The sequence below is a fragment of the Pimephales promelas genome, chromosome 19, assembly GCF_988280905.1.
Source record: "Pimephales promelas chromosome 19, fPimPro1.hap1.1, whole genome shotgun sequence".
Taxonomy (NCBI): domain Eukaryota; kingdom Metazoa; phylum Chordata; class Actinopteri; order Cypriniformes; family Leuciscidae; genus Pimephales; species Pimephales promelas.
In genome coordinates this window covers 3,741,161-3,761,281 of record NC_142787.1, presented here as the reverse complement: position 1 = coordinate 3,761,281, position 20,121 = coordinate 3,741,161, and the positions used below count along the sequence as shown (strand labels likewise).

The window sequence follows — 20,121 nt, the reverse complement described above, 5'->3', positions numbered from 1 at the left end:
TCAAGGATGCTCTTTTATAGCACAATTGAAGGAAAAACAAAAGACATACAGTGGCTGCAAATCTCCAAGCCTTTTAAGAGATGACAAGGCCAATAGCAATACAGACTTAAAGTCAGAAGCTTATCTCAAGCTAAATCCAATGGGTAAAAAGGAGGATTTGTCAAAGCCTTCAACACCACAGATATATCCCAAAACAGAATGCTTACCAGGCAGAAAATTCCCACACATAAAACATCACGGAATGTCTTCCCAGACATAGACCAGTAAACGACACACGCTAAGCCGCACTAGCTGGCTCATAAAAGCTGCAGGTGCACTTGCTCCTGTAGAAAAGCCAGCACTGAACCTACAGGCCAGTGAAATATAAAGTTCGGTCATAAAAGTCTAGATGGCGCAGGCTAATAGGTTCTAACCAACCCGATCTCACGACCAAATCGTATGAATTCGAAGCATGATTAAAAAGTGTCTAATTTTGTGTCTAAAGACCTCACTCGTACGAATTAGTACGATTTTGCTAAATCGTACATATTTTATGAATTGGCCAATTCGTGTGAATTCGTACGAATGACCTACCCCTTACCCCGCCCCTAAACCTAACCATCACGTGGGTTTAGACAAATCGTAAAAATTCGTACGAGTGAGTTCGTACGAATTAGTAATCATGCGTCGAATTCGTACGAATTGGTCGTGAGATAGCGTAGGTTATACCTTAAATTCCTCGTAATCACATTATTATCTGTAGGGCACAGTTGATTGGTTCCCACTGGGGATGGGACGATAACCGGTTTCACTATAAACCGTGATAAAATGTACTGACGGTTAGTATTATCGTTTAAAATTTAATTATCATTAAAACCGTGTTTGATTATCGCGATTTTAATAACTCACTGAATCCTGTCGGCCAGTCTGGCGCAGGCACGCAGCACGCAATATTTTTTTAAATTACTATTCGAGGAGGAATGGCGGAAGGCAGTGACCGTGCTCAGGAGATTTTTCAGCCTTTTAAGAAGACCAAATTTGAGGTGTGGTCATATTTTGGGTTTTACAAAAGTCCTGAGGGAAACTTCGAGGATTGAGGATGGTCACCCTGTCTGCCGAACAAAAAGTCACTGCAATAGAAACACTTCAAATCTGCCGAGTCGTCTTGTGTGATCATCACCCGAACGCAAGGCAAGTTAACTTTGACCTCAATACCAAAACTACGTCTGGGAAACAATTGGGCACGAAATGTTGTTTTGAGTTTTTGACATTTTATGTCACTCACTTGAAATAGACGTCAAGCTTCCGCGAAGAAAAGTTCGTAGCAAGTGGATTTGAGCCAAAGACTAACAACTTCAAACAAGACTATTATTAAAAGTGATATTTTAAGGGATAGTAAAGTATAGATGCATCACGTATTAAACCGATTTTATTTTTACCACATAATTACGGGGACATATTGAATTGATAATGAGATTAGCTGAAGTTTTAAATATTACCTGTTTATGAACTCATTTCGTTAAACAATCATCCAGACAAGATATATCACACCAATATTGTCAAACTCTGTAAACAATAAATGAACTCTGATTTCATTTTTGCAATGCAATCAAAAACCGGAGACGCAAGACGGCAAGTTGTATTTGAATGAAACAAGAGCGCGCGTCCGTTGTGATATGGATGTGCGCTGTGTAATAATGCGTTGCTATTATTGACGACGGGCATTATAAAGAAGCAAATGCCATAGAATAGAATCTTGCTTAAAAAACTGCATAAAGAGGCTTGTTTTATTTGTTTTTTGTTGATTTTCAATTATAAAACTTGTTAAAATGTTTTCAGTGTGAACATCAGTTCTTTTTGAGCACTTTCATAAATTTTTAACAAAACCGTGATAATATTGATAATCACGATTATTTTGGACACTATAATCGTGATATGAAATTTTCATACCGTCCCATCCCTAGTTCCCACTGTATCAATAGCCAATGAGCTCACGTGCTCAACCTTCAAATACATGGGCAGCATTTGCCTTAGAGTTCCAGCGAACTTTCAGAAACCCTCCACTAGGGATGCTTTGATACCATCTTTTCCAGAATCGATCCGATCCGATACCAAAAATTCTGAGTATCGACCGATACCGATCCGATCTGTTTGAACGCTGAATGGAGAATGACTGACAGCTGCAACTGAGGGAAAAGTTTACGTGATCTTGAATTTAATTACTTAAATATTAATTTCTTTCTCACATAATGGCTTCACAACACTTATAATAGAGTGCACGAAAACTTTATGGTACTTAAGAATGTTTCGGTGCCTTTAGTGGGGCTTAACAATAACAAAGTATACTATACGCACAACATCGGATTTGGATCGGCCTCGACTGATCGATACACAATCCGGCAAAAAGGGCTGTTTTGGAGCCGATTCCGATCCTGAATATCAGATCGGTGCATCCCTACCCTCCACCTTCCCCAGCTCCACCTGTATAGACCTGCTACGGGTAACTCTTGTATGCTATATTTTACAGCAGCAGCGTGTCATGTATGTATTGGCAACAACCATATCCTACAACAGCATCATAGCAGATCTATTCCGCCAAGACCAAACATATCAACATTGTCATATCCATTACCATATCCATTAAACACTCCAAGAGTTGTCATGACAGAACTTGATCTAGACTCAGTGGTGCTGAAGGAGTCAGAGAAAACTGAATGTCTGCCACATCAGGTCCACATGAATGAAGCCTCCACTTCCCGGGTCTCAGCCCATGGCTCGAAAGCAGGTCTGCCCCCCTCATTCAGACTTCCTGGGATGTGAACTGCCCTAAGAGAACAAGGAACTTGCCTTGCGACCAAAGCAGAATGCAGAGACTGACCTCGACAACACACCCCGTGTTGAGCCAAGCAGAGGCAAAAAGACTGAACACATTGAGACAATCATACCTGCATCGTCCAAGAAACCAGGATCATTCCTAGCAAGGTCTTTTGCTGCCTCAGCAATAACACACTCTAATGGCTGTTTAAACACAAACCCATCCTTAGCAAATGACAGAGATCTAAGTCCTGATGCCAACCCACCAATTCCTGTGATTGTATTAAAATGAGCTAATTGCCAAGGTAGTTTAGAACTGTGGCAGAAGGAAGTGGACTGAAGTTAGCTACGGGAGAGCGAGTTAAGGAGCAGAGCAGTAATAAAATGGGTCAACTCCCTGATAACTAAGTGTTTCCTCTCTCAGTAACAGACAGGGAGAGAGAATGCAAGCTGACTGCCTAATTGGTACGGGGAAAGATAGACAAGCCTGACTCATAATAATATTTTGCTTTACATCTGTAAATTAAGCAAATGTTAAGTGTCCCCAACTAAGTAAGCCACAAAGCCATGCCACCAAATAATTTGAGAGAGGTCAACCTGTGGAGTCACCATGTCAGGGGGAGGTAACCTCCTAGGACAAGTTCAGACGGAGAGAGCAACCACGTCTCTGACCAGGACTGACCATCAAGGAGCCTTTGCTTCCGGCCTCAGGTTAACACACACTGGCACACAAGTCCAGAGGGCCCAATCTCTCTGAAAAGCCGTGTTTCCACCACAATTACCAGGAACTATTTGTCCCAGGAACTTTTTTCACATAAACTTTTTTTCCCCCAGACCGCTTGCTTACTGCGTTTACACCGCGTACTATAGTACCGGTCCGGGGCGGGAAGATTACGTTTAACTGCGTGTGACTGCTCTTCCTAGCCTGCGCGTTGGTTTTGAGTTTTGTATGGAGCCGATTCAAGCTTTGCTGCGAGGTAATTAACAAAACGGCAGAAAAGAGATGAGCACCCAAAGCGTATTCAGAAAGCTCATAATGCTAGATATAAAAGACGTTTGTTATCAGCGGACATCGACCGTGAGATGGATGGGACGAACGCGCGTCATCGGGCAGAAAGAATAGCGTGGTAAGAACCAATCAGGCACGTTCAGCGCACAAGTCCCACCCCGAAAGTTCATGAACTCTGAAAAAGTACCACCTCGCCAGCAGGGACTTTCTGGGGGGGGGGAATTTTTACCTGGTACTTCATTTAGACCCTGGTTCCTGCGGTATAAACACACCGAGTACCACCCCAAAGTTCCTAGTTCCTGGGGAAAGTTCCTGCGGTGGAAACGCGGCTAAAGTCTCTCTAGTTCTGCTAGTTCAAAACGCAGCAGGTCGAGTTCTTACCAGAACCAGGAAGTATGACCATACCATTTAATTGGCTGCCAATTAAACATCGTATACATTTTAAAATATTGCTGATTACTTATAAAGCACTAAATGGTTTAGCTCTGCAGTACTTGAGCAAGTTCTTAACGCATTATAGTCCTTCCCGTCTATTGCGATCTCAAAACTCCGGCCAGTTGATAATACCTAGAATATCGAAATTGACGAAAATCAACTTTTTCCTATTTAGCAACAAAACTGGAACAATCTTCCTAACATTGTCCGGGAAGCAGACACACTCGGTCAGTTCAAATCAAGACTAAAAACACATCTCTTTGACCTAGCATACACATAACAAACTATAGACTTCCTTAATTCAAAATTAGGCTGCATAGTTTAGATCTTCGACACGAAAGCCATCGGCACTGATCCTCAACATCTCATCTCCAATTTATCTACATCTCACAAACAGATGGAAATGGACAAATTCTTTTAATGTTTCGATCCAATTTGTCTTGTAATGCTGCCCGAATCACACACTGTTCCTCCGTTGGCCAGAGGAGAACTGGCCCCTGACTGAGCCTGGGTTCTCCCAAGGTTTTTTCTCCATTCTGTCACTGATGGAGTTTTGGTTCCTCGCCACTGTTAACTTGGCTTTTGGCTTGCTTAGTTGGGGACATTTAATATTCAACAATATTATTGATCTGTGTTGTATTATTTTCATGTTATCACCGTGAAGCTGCTTTGATACCGGTCTTGGTCTCGAGACCACTTTTTGATGGTCTCGGTCTCGGACATTGAGGACTCGAGATTTTTTTTCAAGACCAGACAAGACCATAACTGTGAAAATATCACTAATTTGCCAGAATATTGACTCATTTTTTGTTAACATCCTTGCTTTTATTGTATGTAAAATGTACTGATTCAAACCCAAGCAATAACGTGACTCATTGGTCATTGCTAATTATGTTTTTTTTTGTTACTGCTGCCTGTCACCCATGTATTCATGTTCATGTATCGTTAATAAAAGGCGGGGGAAAGTGAAGACTTGTTTTACATTCTGTACTAAATGATGGAAGTCACCCAGGAGTATTGAATAAAGATGGTTTATTTCAGCTTTGAGTGTTAAATATCTCTGTTTTAATGGGAATGTGGATCTTTCAGATCAATCTGAGAAGATTTCAGAGCAATCTCTTTTGATCATGTTTCCTATTTTATTGTGTCATGGTGGGGCTCTGGTCTTGGTCTTGGCCCCTAAAAGTCTTGGTCTTGTCTCGGTCTCGATACACTCTGGTCTTGGTCTTGGGTTAGGTGGTCTTGACTAAAACACTACTGTATTGTAAAAAGCGCTATATAAATAAAGGTGACTTGACTTGAAAGATCGCCTGAGCTGCGCATCTCTGTTCTGCCTCTCCACGGGTCGCTGCAGAGAACTGGAGCAGAAATTACTCGAAGGAGGCGCAGGCTCTCAAGCTCTGCGTGGGTTGAGATACCGAAAAGATGCTGACTGCTGCTTCGCATCCTGGAACTTATTGAAGACAGCAGAAACGGTCTCGTCAAAAAGCATTGCAAGCCTCTGAACCCTGAGATAATACCTCACATACAAACATAACCCAACCGGAGCTTACATTTTTATCTGGAGAGAGTAAAAGAGAGAACTCAACTGGATGGCTCTCCATAGATACAGTGGTTAGCCGATCTCCCTTTTCCATGAAAAGAAAGAGAAACAAGATCTGTCATCCTAAAACTTTAGTAGTGCGGAATTTAGAAAAGCTGCTAAGTATCAAATGAACATGTTGAAAACCCAAGCATTTCACACACTTTTAAGTGTCCGTGCTGGAGATCTTCCATTGTGCTAACCCTGAAGAGATTACCAAGGAGAATAATCCAATTGAAATGGATCGCTAAACACAATGAATCCTTAAACAACAACCAACACAAGTAGATAAATGGTCTTCCTGAAGAGAAATCTGAGCTGTAGAAAGGAGAAATCAAAAGATCAGCGCTGATATTTTTAGCACATGGTATCAGTTTACATAATTTTTTTGGATGCAAACCTAGTACAATAAATCATATTGTGACAACCCAGATTGTAGATTGTTTGAATATACACTTTGAGGCTTTCAGAAAACTTCATGCGAACAGAAATTTTGTTTCAATGTGCTGATCTGGATTTATTGTGCATGATTATTCTAAAAAAAGTAATAAAGAGGCCAACAAAAGAGCATATTTGTCAGGATTGGTTGCAGTAAGGCGAGGAGTGTTGATGATCTTTTCCAATGGTACGTTTATTCAAAGAAAACAAACAAAACAAACTAGATCCATGAAGCACAGGAGCAATGGAGCACAGGAGTACTGGTAACCAAACTATAAACCAACAACAACAACAACTCACACGATAGGTGAAACAATGAGCAGGTGAGGGAAATCAATGAACAAATGAGAAGCAAATAGTAGACTGTAGACTGGCGCCATTTCCAGTTTGTGATCTGTTTTATACGTATTTATCTTTGTTTGGGAAGTGTATGAGCACTAAATAAAGTCTTTGGTGGTTGGGTCTAGCTGATCTCCAGTCACTTCATGCACATCTGCGGATATGTGTGGCCTTCCAGAATGTTTTCGTCGCAGAAGTAAATGCAACAGTAGAAGCGGCAAGAGAGGAGGTGTGTTGGTAAAACAGAGACGAGCGTACTGCATCTTCAGTAGTCTGGCTGGGCATTTGGTCTCTATGAGCCTCTTTGGCATCTCTTTCAACGCGCCAGGTACTCTTACTGGTTTTGGTTATTCCAGCCCCCTAATGCTACGTTCACACCGGACGCGAATAGCGCGTCAGGCGCGAATGATTTCAATGTTAAGTCAATGCAAAGACGCTTTACGCGCGTGAAAGATTCCTGCGGTGCGAATGAGGCGTGGAGCGAGGCGCGGAAGACGCGAATACGCCTCATTCGCGCGTCAAGTTCACGCGAATGGCGCGAATTGAGCGTCTGGCGCGTTAAGCGCGTTACATGCGAATGATTCAGTTAGTGCCATTTGTGCATTCACGCGTTTGACGCGAATTCGTGTCTGAGTTGAAAAATCTGAACTTTGGCGTGAATTTGCGCCGCGTTAACCAATCAGGAGCCTAGCTGCTTGCTCACATGGTGAAGTGTCTGGATGCTTCAATAAATTATTTTAAATATGACTAAATGCATGGTGGGATTATGCACAACAAAGCAAATGTTTTATCACTTAAAACATTATTTCTATATACGAGACATGTTCATTTTGTATTGAATGTTATTCATTCCATAGCTAGATTATATGAAATAGTATTATGTTGTAAAGACAATCAACATATGTGCATAAATTCGTGTCTGGACGTGAGAGAGAGAAAAAAATCACAGGACAGGTTAATAAATTTTGAAGGCTGGCTCTATTTATCATCAAAACAAAAAATAAATGACAGCTAGATTAGATGGATGAGGGCAAAGGTGATCCTCGCTCCGATGCGGGACAACATGTCATTAAACTGGGCGTGGGACAGGCGGAAGTACCGCTGACAGCGGCCGTCATCCAGCGCAGCTCCTGGAGCGAGCAAATGGTGAAACTCGCCAAACGGTTCGGCTCTGAAGGGTCCGGTGGACACAAATATATACGGCGACGATGATCCCCACGCCGCTGTTCTGCTCTCCAGAGTAAATACAGAGCGGTAACTCTCTTGATGAATGCTCGGTCGACATAAAAACAATGGCCGCCAACGGATTTCGATTCTGACGCGCGTCACGCACGTAAATTTTGCTTCAAACTTTTGTTTTTACGCGCGCCAGTTTCGCTCTTAACACGCGAATTAACACAAAGTGGTCAAGCGTCAAACTAGACGCGTCAGGCGCGCGACTCGCGTCCGGTGTGAACGTAGCATAAGGAAGTGGCATCAGTTTACAAAGTAATGCGACTGCATTTTAAAAAGAGGTGGGATCAACCCTGATATTTTTTGTCCTCTGGAGCATGTGCTGTTTTAATTCAAACGAAAAGAGGTTGAAGATGGTTCTATTAAATATTAAATGGTTCTATTAAATCACCTCACAAGATCTAGATGTTCTATTTTTAAAATGAAGACATGACTTAATGTATGTGATTTAGACTGTCTTGGGGATCTCAAAATTATAACAAGGATCGTATTTTGTTAATTTTCAGATTTTTTATCTTCTGTGATTCCTTGTTGTGATAGTCTTTTAATATTAGGAGTTATGTTGGTGGACGTTTTGAATCTTTGGTGGATTCTTTCAACCAAACTCAATCTGTGGTGGTTTCTATGCTCAAGCTCAGCATAGGTCAGACACTGGATCTGGTTTTGTCTTCAGGTGTCCCGGTGTGTGAGTTTGCTATCGAAAATATTTGATTCTCGTATCATTTTGTTATTATGTTTTTTTCTCTCTAGGCCTAATTCAGGCAGGCCGTAGTGCTAGTTCTATAAATGCTCTGTATGCCTTTCATTTTCAGAGGTTTATAATTCCTGTATGCAGTTTCAGAGTATTCTCCATGTAGGGACTGGGTGAGTATAGGTGACTGATTTTAACTGGTTGCAATGAGACAAGTAGAGAGGAAATTGAAATAAAAAAAAAAACAGACTCCAGGTTTCATTTGAGATACTTAAGAGTTTGTATGGTTTCGTATCAACAGTTTGTTAAAGTGGTTAAGGCAGTGGTTTAGGACTTAATTACCGTAGTCCTAAAGTATTATTTTGCATAATAAATACATTCCTGAATTCTGAGGTTCAGTTTCACAGACATTGCCTGGACTAAGCCAGGATTAGGACTTTACTGCTCTTGAGACAAAACAATGGCACTAACATATTTTAAGATATGAAACAGCTGAAACATGCATTTTAGTCATGGACTAGCTTAAGCCCTGTCTTAAGTTTGCAGATTTTGCGTTTACAAACAGTCCAAAACGCAGCCGCTAGCATTATGATAGAATTATGAATTATGGTACTCACAAACATTAACATATTCCCCCTGTCTTGCTGGCACCTTCTTATCTTTCTGACCTTTTGAGTATAAACTCACCGGCTCTGCTAGATGTATAAGATCTGTGGATCAGAAACTCTTACTGAGATTGAGTCAATAGGTGGGAATCAAGAGGATTGCACTGAAGTGGTTCTCGTCTTATTATCCCTAAAGGGATATTTCGGGATTTAGCATTAAACTTTGTATTAGTAGAAAACCTGCAGTATTTTCAAATTACCGTGCAATGAGACGAGAGATTTATGTATTTTTTGTCTGTAAAAAATCCCCAGATGACGCAAAAACGTCATTATTCATTATCAGAGGATTTTTTGTCTAGAGTCTAAAGACTACAGTCAGTAGTCGGGTCTGTCCCATTTGTTCTCAACCCGCCCATAGAGGGTGATCTCACTCACAGAATGAACACATAGTGTCGGCCATCTTTTTTTGGAAGCTAAGCTAGCAGGCTCTTGTTCTGTGGAGAAAGCTGAGTAGTAGGGGTTACCATCCTCTTTTCCCCGGACATGTCCGGCCGTGGATGTCCGGGATTCAGCTTTTGCTTTCTGCAGTCGCCATTCATTGTTTACATGCACAGCTTTTGTTTCGATCTAACTGAATTCATTCCGATTGGTGAATCTGAATGTAGTGTTTACATGAACGCTAAACAAGTGTTCGGTTGATGTGCGTTTTAATATTGCTGAGAAAATTCCCCCTCTTCCGTGAGAGATACGAGACCGGTGCGTCTCACAGGTGTCGCTCAACGGTAATCACGCCACCGGCCTCGCGCCGTTCTCCCGCGGCCCTCACTCGTCCCGTTCGCCACAGGAAACATAATGAATGGCGACTGTAGAACGCAAAAGCCCAATCCCGGACATTTTGGGCGATCTCGAAACACATTTTCAGGCAGATTCATCACGGAGACTCACTAGTAGCCTAGACTTGTTGTTTAACTACTGCACTCTGTTACCGGTAGGCGTGGCCTCCTAGGGCAGCGAAGCAAGTGCATTCTGGGAGTTGTTGTCTTTCATCCACACAAGCCAAAATACATTTTCTGACTTTTCTCAGTCTAGAAAGCTCCGAATTCAAAAATAATTTCACATTTTTTCTACATAAATTACCAATTTTAAATACACATTCATATTTCCAGGGGTGAAGTATCCCTTTAAATGACAGATCTTTTGTCGTGGAAATAGAAAGCTCTATTTCCACTTCTGGGGTTCATTAAGATTTGTTTCTGTTGGGATCTGGTAAAAACAAAATGTGGCATATTGTTTTTATGCAGAAGACACTCACTTACACTCACAATACATGTGAAGTGTAAATACAACTCCACACTCAGGTCTATTTAGTGCAAGCACGCTACATCGGCTCTGAAAATGTAAAGAAATTGTATTATTATAGTAAATAAAGTTATACAAGGAACATTTGTTGAATGAAAACTGAATTCTTGAAATGTCTTGAACTGCGGTTTCAGATTTTCAAGGTTAGTTTACCAAGTTCGTCAAGTCCAATATTTATAGAAATGGGGATTTTTCACACTCAATTTCAAGGGGCAGATCTTGTTGAAACAGAAGCCGCCCGCTGCTGTGATTGGCTAAATTTAATCGCACCATATACATGCCCTCCTTTACAGCATGTCATGTGTTTTGATACCCAAGATAGCAAGCGCTGATAGAGGCGTTTGAGCCTGAGTCAGATTTCGAGGAAGAAGAAAATGAAATTTCAACCCGAGGAACCCCTGACAGTAAACTAATGCCTTGTTGGATTGCTGACGACCTCCATGCACTCGTGCTACTTAAGGACAAATGGATCTGAAACATTTGCTTTGTCGTGTCCAGTGTAGACACGGATTAAAAATAAGTGTACTTACCAGCATTGCCTCCGAGGACAAAATGCTTTCCACTGCCAGAGATGGGCAGAAATATACGAAAAATGTATAAAAATAAAAATACAAAATTCCTCAGTTGAAATATATCAAAATAAAATATCAAATATAATTAATTTGAAGTTATAAAAATTATTTAAAATAATGTAAATACAAAAACAATATTTTGTAATTTGAAATATCACTATTATTCTGAAATCTATCCAGGCTTATTCTGAATGTAAAGAACATTTTGTTGTGAACTGCTTAGAAATGTTCGTCTTCATTTAACCTACCTCTATACCCTTCCCTGAAATAACATTACATTTTGTTGGTTTTGTGCGTCATACGTTTTGCAACCCGGCCAGTTGTCACCATGTTGTGATGATGCAATTATTTGCAATATTTGAGGATAATGACGATTTCTTGCATTTTATTTTATTTCGGTCATAACTCTCAAACTCACTGTGCTGATGTCTTGTTGCATTTCTTGTCAAGCGTAACATACTTAAACACGACAGGCTGTTTTTGGCTGTTTACCTTTTTCACGACGAGGGGAGTCACGGTTCGCTACTGACAATCAGTCACCAAGTATGAAAACTAGAGATTGAAAGCTTTCAAATTATACTGTATATATTTAGTCAAGATTATTTTAGCTTTAGAATAAGATAGTATTGTTATAAAAATGTAAATGTATTAAAAAAAATTGATTTTGGGGGAATTTTATTAAATCCAATGCAGGTTAATTATTAACCCCCCTCCCCCCCTCCCTGTCTCTCTCTCTCTCTCTCTAAAAAAAAAAGAATAATTCTTACCTAGAAATTGAACATAATATAATGGGGTTAAATTGAACTATCTCTACTTTTGCATATAATCATTGATGTTTTGTAAGCTTGACTGTGTAAAAATCATTAAATGTGCTATTAAATAAATATTGAACAAATGAACAGGAACACACAAAGAAAGACACTAAACAAAGCAGACTAAAATTGACAATAATGATGGATATCGTGAAGCATGCTGTATGAATGATGCTAAGTATCAGCTACATAACCAAATGTTTTTGCAGTGTGTGTGTGTGTGTGTTCACTACTTACTGCTCCTAATATATGTGCACTAACTTGGATGGGTTTAATGCAGAGGACAAATTTCGAGCATGGTTGCCATACTTGGCCTTCACGTCATGTCACTGTCACTTCCAAAAGTGGCAATCGGAAGATATCACCACATATTAAATGTACTCAAAGGGTTAAAACCAAATTCTTGCTGTTTCAACACAGATAATTTAGAATTATTAATGATAATACACTGAGGTCAGAAGTCACTGCAAGAAAGATGAGCTACTGAATAAGAAGAGAAAAAACATGTAACATATAAACATAAAACATATTTTACATATTTATATATATATATAACAGAAACAGGAAATTTGCTTTCAGTAAAATATGAACATGCCTTTAAATGCTAATGCAACACACTCATGTTGCACTGCATTGTATCTTCACTAATAAAATGTATAAAATATTTTATTAATACAATGTTTACAAATGTGAATGTCAAAAACCATCTACAATAGTTTTAAAAAGGACTGCATGCCATACTATTATGATTGTAACTGCAAAAATTGTACTTATTGATCAGTATTTCTGTATAATTTTCCAATAAAACATATCTAAACAGCTTAAAACAAGATCTGTTTTCAGAATATTTCAAATAGTTCCAACTTAACTAAATTTAGTGGTGTTTATAGGCAAGTCAAGATACAACATTTAGAGTAAAAAAAATATATTTTAATTCAAGATAAATTCTCTTAAGGATGTTTAGAGTTTAATACTGATTAAGAAAACACAGCACAAAGGTTGTACACATCATGTAGAAAGTGAACAGAAAGTTTTACCCAAGGAGGTTCTGGCTGGCACGGCATCCTTGTTGATCCAGAATGAAACCCACGACAGGACAACGATCAAAGTACAGGGGATATACGTCTGGATGGTGAAATAACCCATTCTTCTGCTCAAGTCAAAGAAGACTGTCAGAACCACATAATCTCCTGTGGATAGAACAAAATGTCATATTATGAACAATATGCATCTTCTATACATATCTTCTCACTCATCATTACAATTTTTCTCAAAAACCCTTCCTTCAGAACTTACTTTAATTACCATCCTTTGTCTGTGTTTTACTGGCCATTCTATTAATAAACTCAAAGTCTAATCACCTTTATTTCTATAGCGCTAATGACAATACATCTTGTTCGGTTGTGATTTATGTCATAGATCAAAACGTGAAAATATTTAGAAGCTTTGTTCACCACAGACCTTATTTCAGGCAATTTAGCAAAAACCCATTCAAAAATCCCATAGGCTTTAGAGCGAGGGAACCGGTAGTGCTAAGATGCTAACTCACTTCCGCGTTTTAACTTCGGAACTCGGGTCCCAGCGCATCAAAAGCTCTTCCACAAACTACACGCTCTACGACCCACGCCACTGTAGCTGTTCCGTGACGGGCGTGTTTTTGCGCATAAAAAAGACACTTAGTGCAAATATAGGCTACGCACCGATTTATCAGACCGGCCTTTGCGGCCTCGAAACACTGACTACACCACTCTTTCTCAGCGCCCCGAGGATAAAACTACACGATTAAAGGTTCTCTAAGCGATGTGGGGCCAAAACATTTTTTGTCACATACATCAAACGTCTCCTCACTATCGGCTAGCTGCCTGCCCCCTAAACACACTGTAAAAAAATGCGGTCTCTGTAGACACCACAGGCTCCGAAAACGGCAACAAAAACAATCATGCCTCACCCGGACCACGAAACCTAAAGCCAAGTTCACACTACATGATTTTAAGCCCGATTTATGCCCGATTTGCAAATCGTTGAGTCGCCGACAGGTCAGGGTGTTATCGCGTGCAAATCGCGGGAGATTAGCGAACGATGAACGCTTGCCAATCTGTTAGTATAAAAGAGCCAACAACGCAGCGAAAACGCTCGCAGACGCGTCACCGAGCCCAGAAAAATATCTAGCCTGCTAGATATCCAGAGCAGTCGCGCGACTCAAACTCAGTGATGTCATGAGTACAGCCAATCATAGCAACGCATGGGTTGAGGACACCAGGTAAATCTTAGTTTTTCTCTCTTTTTTTGCATTTTTTCCCTCAGAGCAGATCGTCGAACAAACAGTGTGCAGCACTAGTTTCTGTCTGACGTCCATATTCACGTGACGTGTTGTGTTCTCTTCTTCGCTGGGTATTGGCGCAATATTTATTTATTTATTGCGTGTTTTTTTCATGACAAAACGTGGTTTGTTGACAAGATAGAATCGTTGGGTGACAGAGTTGTTGTAAACTTGTTATTTATTTGATTATTTTCAGGATTTAGACCGTAACATAGTACTGAAACAGCTCTCATTGAGTCACAAATGATTTGCTCTTATCATCCGATCGTGGTTGTATCTCTATGCAGTGCGTTGTCAACTCGTGTAGTGAGTTACCTCCTGATGTGGATCAATCACGTTGTGTTGTGTGGTGTGAACAGTTAACAACTTGAACACTCCAGATTTCACTGAGAGCAAGTCATGTAGTGTGAACCGCACAGTTCAGCCCGACGTTTTAAAATCATGTAGTGTGAACAAGGCATAACAAACAGTGTTCCAGCCAATCACTGGCAAGAAGTTTTAGAGGGTGGGTCTGGGGGGTTAGTGCGCGTGCACATGAAGGGGGTGTGTGTGTGTGAAGGAGAGAGAAGCATCAGAGGGAAGTTTGAAAAATGGCCGACACACGACCAAAGAGACGTCGTTCTGAGGAACAAATTAAAAAGAAGAAGGAGTCGGATAAAGAATGTGCGAAGTTCCGAATTTACATCGGTAGCAAAGCTTTTGAACGATGGCGAGAACTCCGGCGGCAGAAGGGCTTCCAGTCCGACATTCAGGTTGCTCTGTTTTTGCTGGACAGGTGGGTAACGTTCAATAGTTTTTTTCTTCTAAATTGACGCTTATGTTCGCCAAACCCACACAAGGATGTAATTTGCTAGAAATGCACGTTCACAATTATTTCAAGAAGCACGGAAGGGAGCGGGAGGAGATGAGATGCGGAGGAGGGAGGGTCTAGCTAGCCTCCGATTTGTTTGAAAATATTCCGAACGTCAACAACACCCAGGATCGCTCAGAGAACCTTTAAGCTGTCTTACAAAAATATCCCCACCCCCTCCCCGTCCTTCTAGTGTGTAAAACACGTACAGAAGAACCTGTACAGAAGAAAGTAATATTTTTGTCAAACTTAAAACTTTTTTTTTTTTTACTTGGTAGGAGCGCCCATAGACCAGCCGCCTCTGCATATTAGGACTCGGACTTATTCCCGAGTCCACTTGAGTCCCATTCAAAATATGTCATGATTATCACTGTATGTTAATAATTCTTTAATTTGTTGTTTAATTGAAACATCCAATTATTGTTGACTTTCTTGTGCACAACTGCGCATGACTTGAGACTATAACGTAAATGCAGCAGAACCCAGGTCAGATGTGATGTGGAGCCTCTAGCTCAACTATGTATTGAAAATGTCTGGCTTATTATCCATAATTCAGTTTGCATATAAGAGCCACACAGAATTTGTGCCCAGTAATGTTATGTGAAAGAGCACTTACTGATTGTAATAATTGTAAGTTATAATTGTAATAAAATTACCTTTACAACACTATGTGGCCTATTTACCATTACAGTGTAAATGATTCCATGGTATATTTGGTTTACTGTTTGAGTATGGTGCCAATTTTATTGTTACCACCAAATATTTTACACATTCTTAAAGATATCTTTAAGTCTGGTTTCAGACCCAACCTTAGGTTATCCAAACTCTATGGTCTCGACTGTCTTTGGTCTCGGTCTCAACTCTGACTCGACTCTCTTTGGTCTCGGTCTCGACTATGACTCGACTCTCTATGGTCTTGGTCTCGACCCTCTTTGGTTTCGGTCTCGACTCTGACTCGACTCTCTTTGGTCTCGGTCTCGACTCGGACTCGACTCTCTTTGGTCTCGGTCTCGACCCTCTTTGGTCTCGGTCTCGACTCTGACTCAACTCTCTTTGGTCTCGGTCTCGACTCGGACTCAACTCTCTTTGGTCTCGGTCTCGACTCGGACTCGACTCTCTTTGGTCTCGGTCTCGACTCTGACTCGACTCTCTTTGGTCTCGGTCTCGACTCGGACTCAACTCTCTTTGGTCTCAGTCTGGACTCTGACTCGACTCTCTTTGGTCTCGGTCTCGACTCTGACTCGACTCTCTTTGGTCTCGGTCTCGACCCTAAATCGACTCTCTTTGGTCTCGGTCTCGACTTGGACTTGACCCTCTTTGGTCTCGGTCTCGAATCTGACTTGACCCTCTTTGGTCTCGGTCTCGACTCGGACTCGACACTCTTTGGTCTCGGTCTCGACTCTGACTCGACTCTCTTTGGTTGTCGGTCTCGACTCGGACTCAACTCTCTTTGGTCTCAGTCTCGACTCTGACTTGACTCTCTTTGGTCTCGGTCTCGACCCTAAATCGACTCTCTTTGGTCTCGGTCTCGACTCGGACTTGACCCTCTTTGGTCTCAGTCTCGAATCTGACTTGACCCTCTTTGGTCTCGGTCTCGACTCTGACTCGACTCTCTTTGGTCTCGGTCTCGACTCGGACTTGACCCTCTTTGGTCTCGGTCTCGACCCTAAATCGACTCTCTTTGGTCTCGGTCTCGACTCGGACTTGACCCTCTTTGGTCTCGGTCTCGAATCTGACTTGACTCTCTTTGGTCTCGGTCTCGAATCTGACTTGACTCTCTTTGGTCTCGGTCTCGAATCTGACTTGACCCTCTTTGGTCTCGGTCTCGAATCTGACTTGACTCTCTTTGGTCTCGGTCTCGACTCGGACTTGACCCTCTTTGGTCTCGGTCTCAAATCTGACTTGACTCTCTTTGGTCTCGGTCTCGACTCGGACTTGACCCTCTTTGGTCTCGGTCTCGAATCTGACTTGACTCTCTTTGGTCTCGGTCTTGAATCTGACTTGACTCTCTTTGCTCTCGGTCTCGAATCTGACTCGACTCTCTTTGGTCTCGGTCTTGACTCTGACTCGACTCTCTTTGGTCTCGGTCTCGACTCTGACTCGACTCTCTTTGGTCTCGGTCTCGACCCTAAATCGACTCTCTTTGGTCTCGGTCTCGACCCTAAATCGACTCTCTTTGGTCTCGGTCTCGACTCTGACTCGACTCTCTTTGGTCTCGGTCTCGACTCTGACTCGACTCTCTTTGGTCTCGGTCTCAACCCTAAATCGACTCTCTTTGGTCTCGACTCGGACTTGATTCTCTTTGGTCTCGGTCTCGACTCTGACTCGACTCTCTTTGGTCTCGGTCTCGACTCTGACTCGACTCTCTTTGGTCTCGGTCTCAACCCTAAATCGACTCTCTTTGGTCTCGGTCTCGACTCTGACTCGACTCTCTTTGGTCTCGGTCTCGACTCTGACTCGACTCTCTTTGGTCTCGGTCTCAACCCTAAATCGACTCTCTTTGGTCTCGGTCTCGACTCGGACTTGACCCTCTTTGGTCTCGGTCTCGACTCTGACTCGACTCTCTTTGGTCTCGGTCTCGACTCTGACTCGACTCTCTTTGGTTTCGGTCTCGACTCGGACTTGACTCTCTTTGGTCTCGGCCTCGACTCGGACTCGACTCTCTTTGGTCTCGGTCTCGACTCTGACTCTACTCTCTTTGGTCTCGGTCTCGACTGTGACTCGACTCTCTTTGGTCTCGGTCTCGACTCGGACTTGACTCTCTTTGGTCTCGGCCTCGACTCTGACTCGACTCTCTTTGGTCTCGGTCTCGACTCTGACTCGACTCTCTTTGGTCTCGGTCTCGACTCTGACTCGACTCTCTTTGGTCTCGGTCTCGACTTGGACTTGACTCTCTTTGGTCTTGGCCTCGACTCGGACTCGACTCTTTTTGGTCTCGGTCTCGACTCTGACTCGACTCTCTTTGGTCTCGGTCTCGACTTGGACTTGACCCTCTTTGGTCTCGGTCTCGACTGTGACTCGACTCTCTTTGGTCTCGGTCTCGACTCGGACTTGACTCTCTTTGGTCTCGGTCTCAACTCATACTCGAGTGAGCTGGTCTCAACTACAACACTGCATGCGAGTGTTAAAACCTTTTTGCGGTATATGGGAGTTTTTACAAGTTTTTGAGGTGTTTCCATTAGGCGTAATTTCAATTCGCAATTTCAATTTGGGTCAATTTGAAGGGTAATGGAAATGCGGCTAATGTCGACACATCCAACACGGTCATTGCAACCCTACAGGAGGCATTCAGCTGCCACAGAATTCAGTGGCACCAAAAATCAGATTTTTACTCACATCTTTCACAGACAGGAATTTGCTGCACACGTGTAAACACAAAAATCTGCATGAGATTGAACTTTTTTTCACATCTGTTCTGAGACACTTCAAAATATGGTTTTAAATCAGATTCGGACATCTGATCTGCGTCTCAACACGTATACCCTAAAACTCTTAGCTAAAGTAAATGTAAGCAGACCGGATAAAAAAAAAAGCATATACAGAATGGTCAAAATCAGATCTGTGCATTAAGACATTAAAACTTGCAGTATAAAACACAACATATTGTGTCTCAAAATGGACCAAAGTACAACATTTTTTTGTACATTTTTCAATGGGTTCACATACATTACCAGCAGCCTGAGGAGGAAGGGAGAAAAAGAACCCTATGATGAAGTATCGTGCTACACCTCTGGAAAAGAAATATTCTCCAGCATATGCACAATGATGCTGCAGCTTTCAACTTCTCTATTCCCTCGCTGGACGAACATCAAAGGATTCAGAAAAGCGAGCAAAGGAGAAACAGCAGCAGCAGTACAATTTGCATGTCCCTTAAGCAACACTGCAATCTGGTCAAAGCATGTGTCTGAATGATAAAGAGCAGACTTTTGTCAAGCGAAAACACCCAGTTCTTACGTTATACACACTTCTGAGAGACTGGCCATGTGTACAGCTTACCCGCCTCAACTCAGCTGTCACAACTGACAAAGCAAAGGCGTTCTGTAAAGGGTATCATCAGTGTCTTGGACGGACATCATTGAATGTAACACTTGTCGTCCTATATGTGTTCTTTAGTAGTTATCCTTTTCACAGCAGCTCATTATTCTAAGAATTCAATGGCTAATCAGGGATGCAAACTCATCCGGGGTGGAAAAGGTAACAAAGGTGACATGGTGGCTAGTTTCTTGAGGCAATTACCAGTCAGTGATTGACCCCTTAAAGTGGGATTCAGTGAAGACAGACTGAAGCGTTGGACATTGAATCTTCTTCTACTTGGCAGTGGAGGCAAAAGCACTGATCACTTTCTCATGAACACCTCCAGTAGCTACAACAGAGTGAGCTACTTTAGATTTTGGACAGTGGCACAATGTTGTTATGTCTTCATACTGATTACTCTGGATGTAAAATAGCAGAACGACTAGGAGTTTAAAGTGAGCTCAGTTCAAGAATAAAAGTATGGTGCTAAAACCTAAGTGTGTTGATATCCAAAAGTTCACTGTACATAAATTGTTACTACAAGAAAACCTGTGTTAAATTGCATTTTTGCAGAGTACAAACTGCATGTTTTGGATTCTTGGTTTTGAAGTCTTCTGCTTCTCAAACCAGCTAGATTTACTAGTCAAGTCAAGCTCTTCCTGTGCTTTGGAATGCAGATTGCTCAGATATTCAGCTTTGATTAAACATGCCATGAAGTGTGTAAACACTTCAAGGTACTTATAATTTGTGGACTAATGTCTGGCTACCCTGTGAGAAATTTGTCTTAATAGTCTAAATTGATATCCGATTTTCCTCTGATCTGCAGTAACCAATTTATTTACAAAAAATATTGACCTGCAATCCAGTGAGGGGGCGTACCACAACATATGTGCGTATGTGAGTTGTGTTGACTCAAGACCCGTAGTTGTTCCTTGAACATACTCTGGATAATATTGTTTTTATTTTAAATATAGATTGTGTTTTTTTTTTGTTTTTTTTGCACAAACAAAGCACTTGCTTGGATTATCGTTCTGAACCTTAAATTGCATTGCTCCCATTGTTCAAAAAT

General features: G+C 41.6%; 1 protein-coding gene across 4 annotated transcripts in view; it reads right to left on the bottom strand.

Annotated features, from left to right (window-relative positions):
* Window positions 1-20,121, bottom strand: part of gabrg2 (gamma-aminobutyric acid type A receptor subunit gamma2) — an 87,484-nt gene that overhangs the window by 14,754 nt on the left and 52,609 nt on the right. For all 4 annotated transcript variants that reach the window (XM_039688271.2, XM_039688269.2, XM_039688270.2 and 1 more), the window contains exon 7: window positions 12,906-13,058. In XM_039688271.2, coding sequence (XP_039544205.1) covers window positions 12,906-13,058 — 153 coding nt within the window. The remainder of the gene's footprint in view (window positions 1-12,905; window positions 13,059-20,121) is intronic.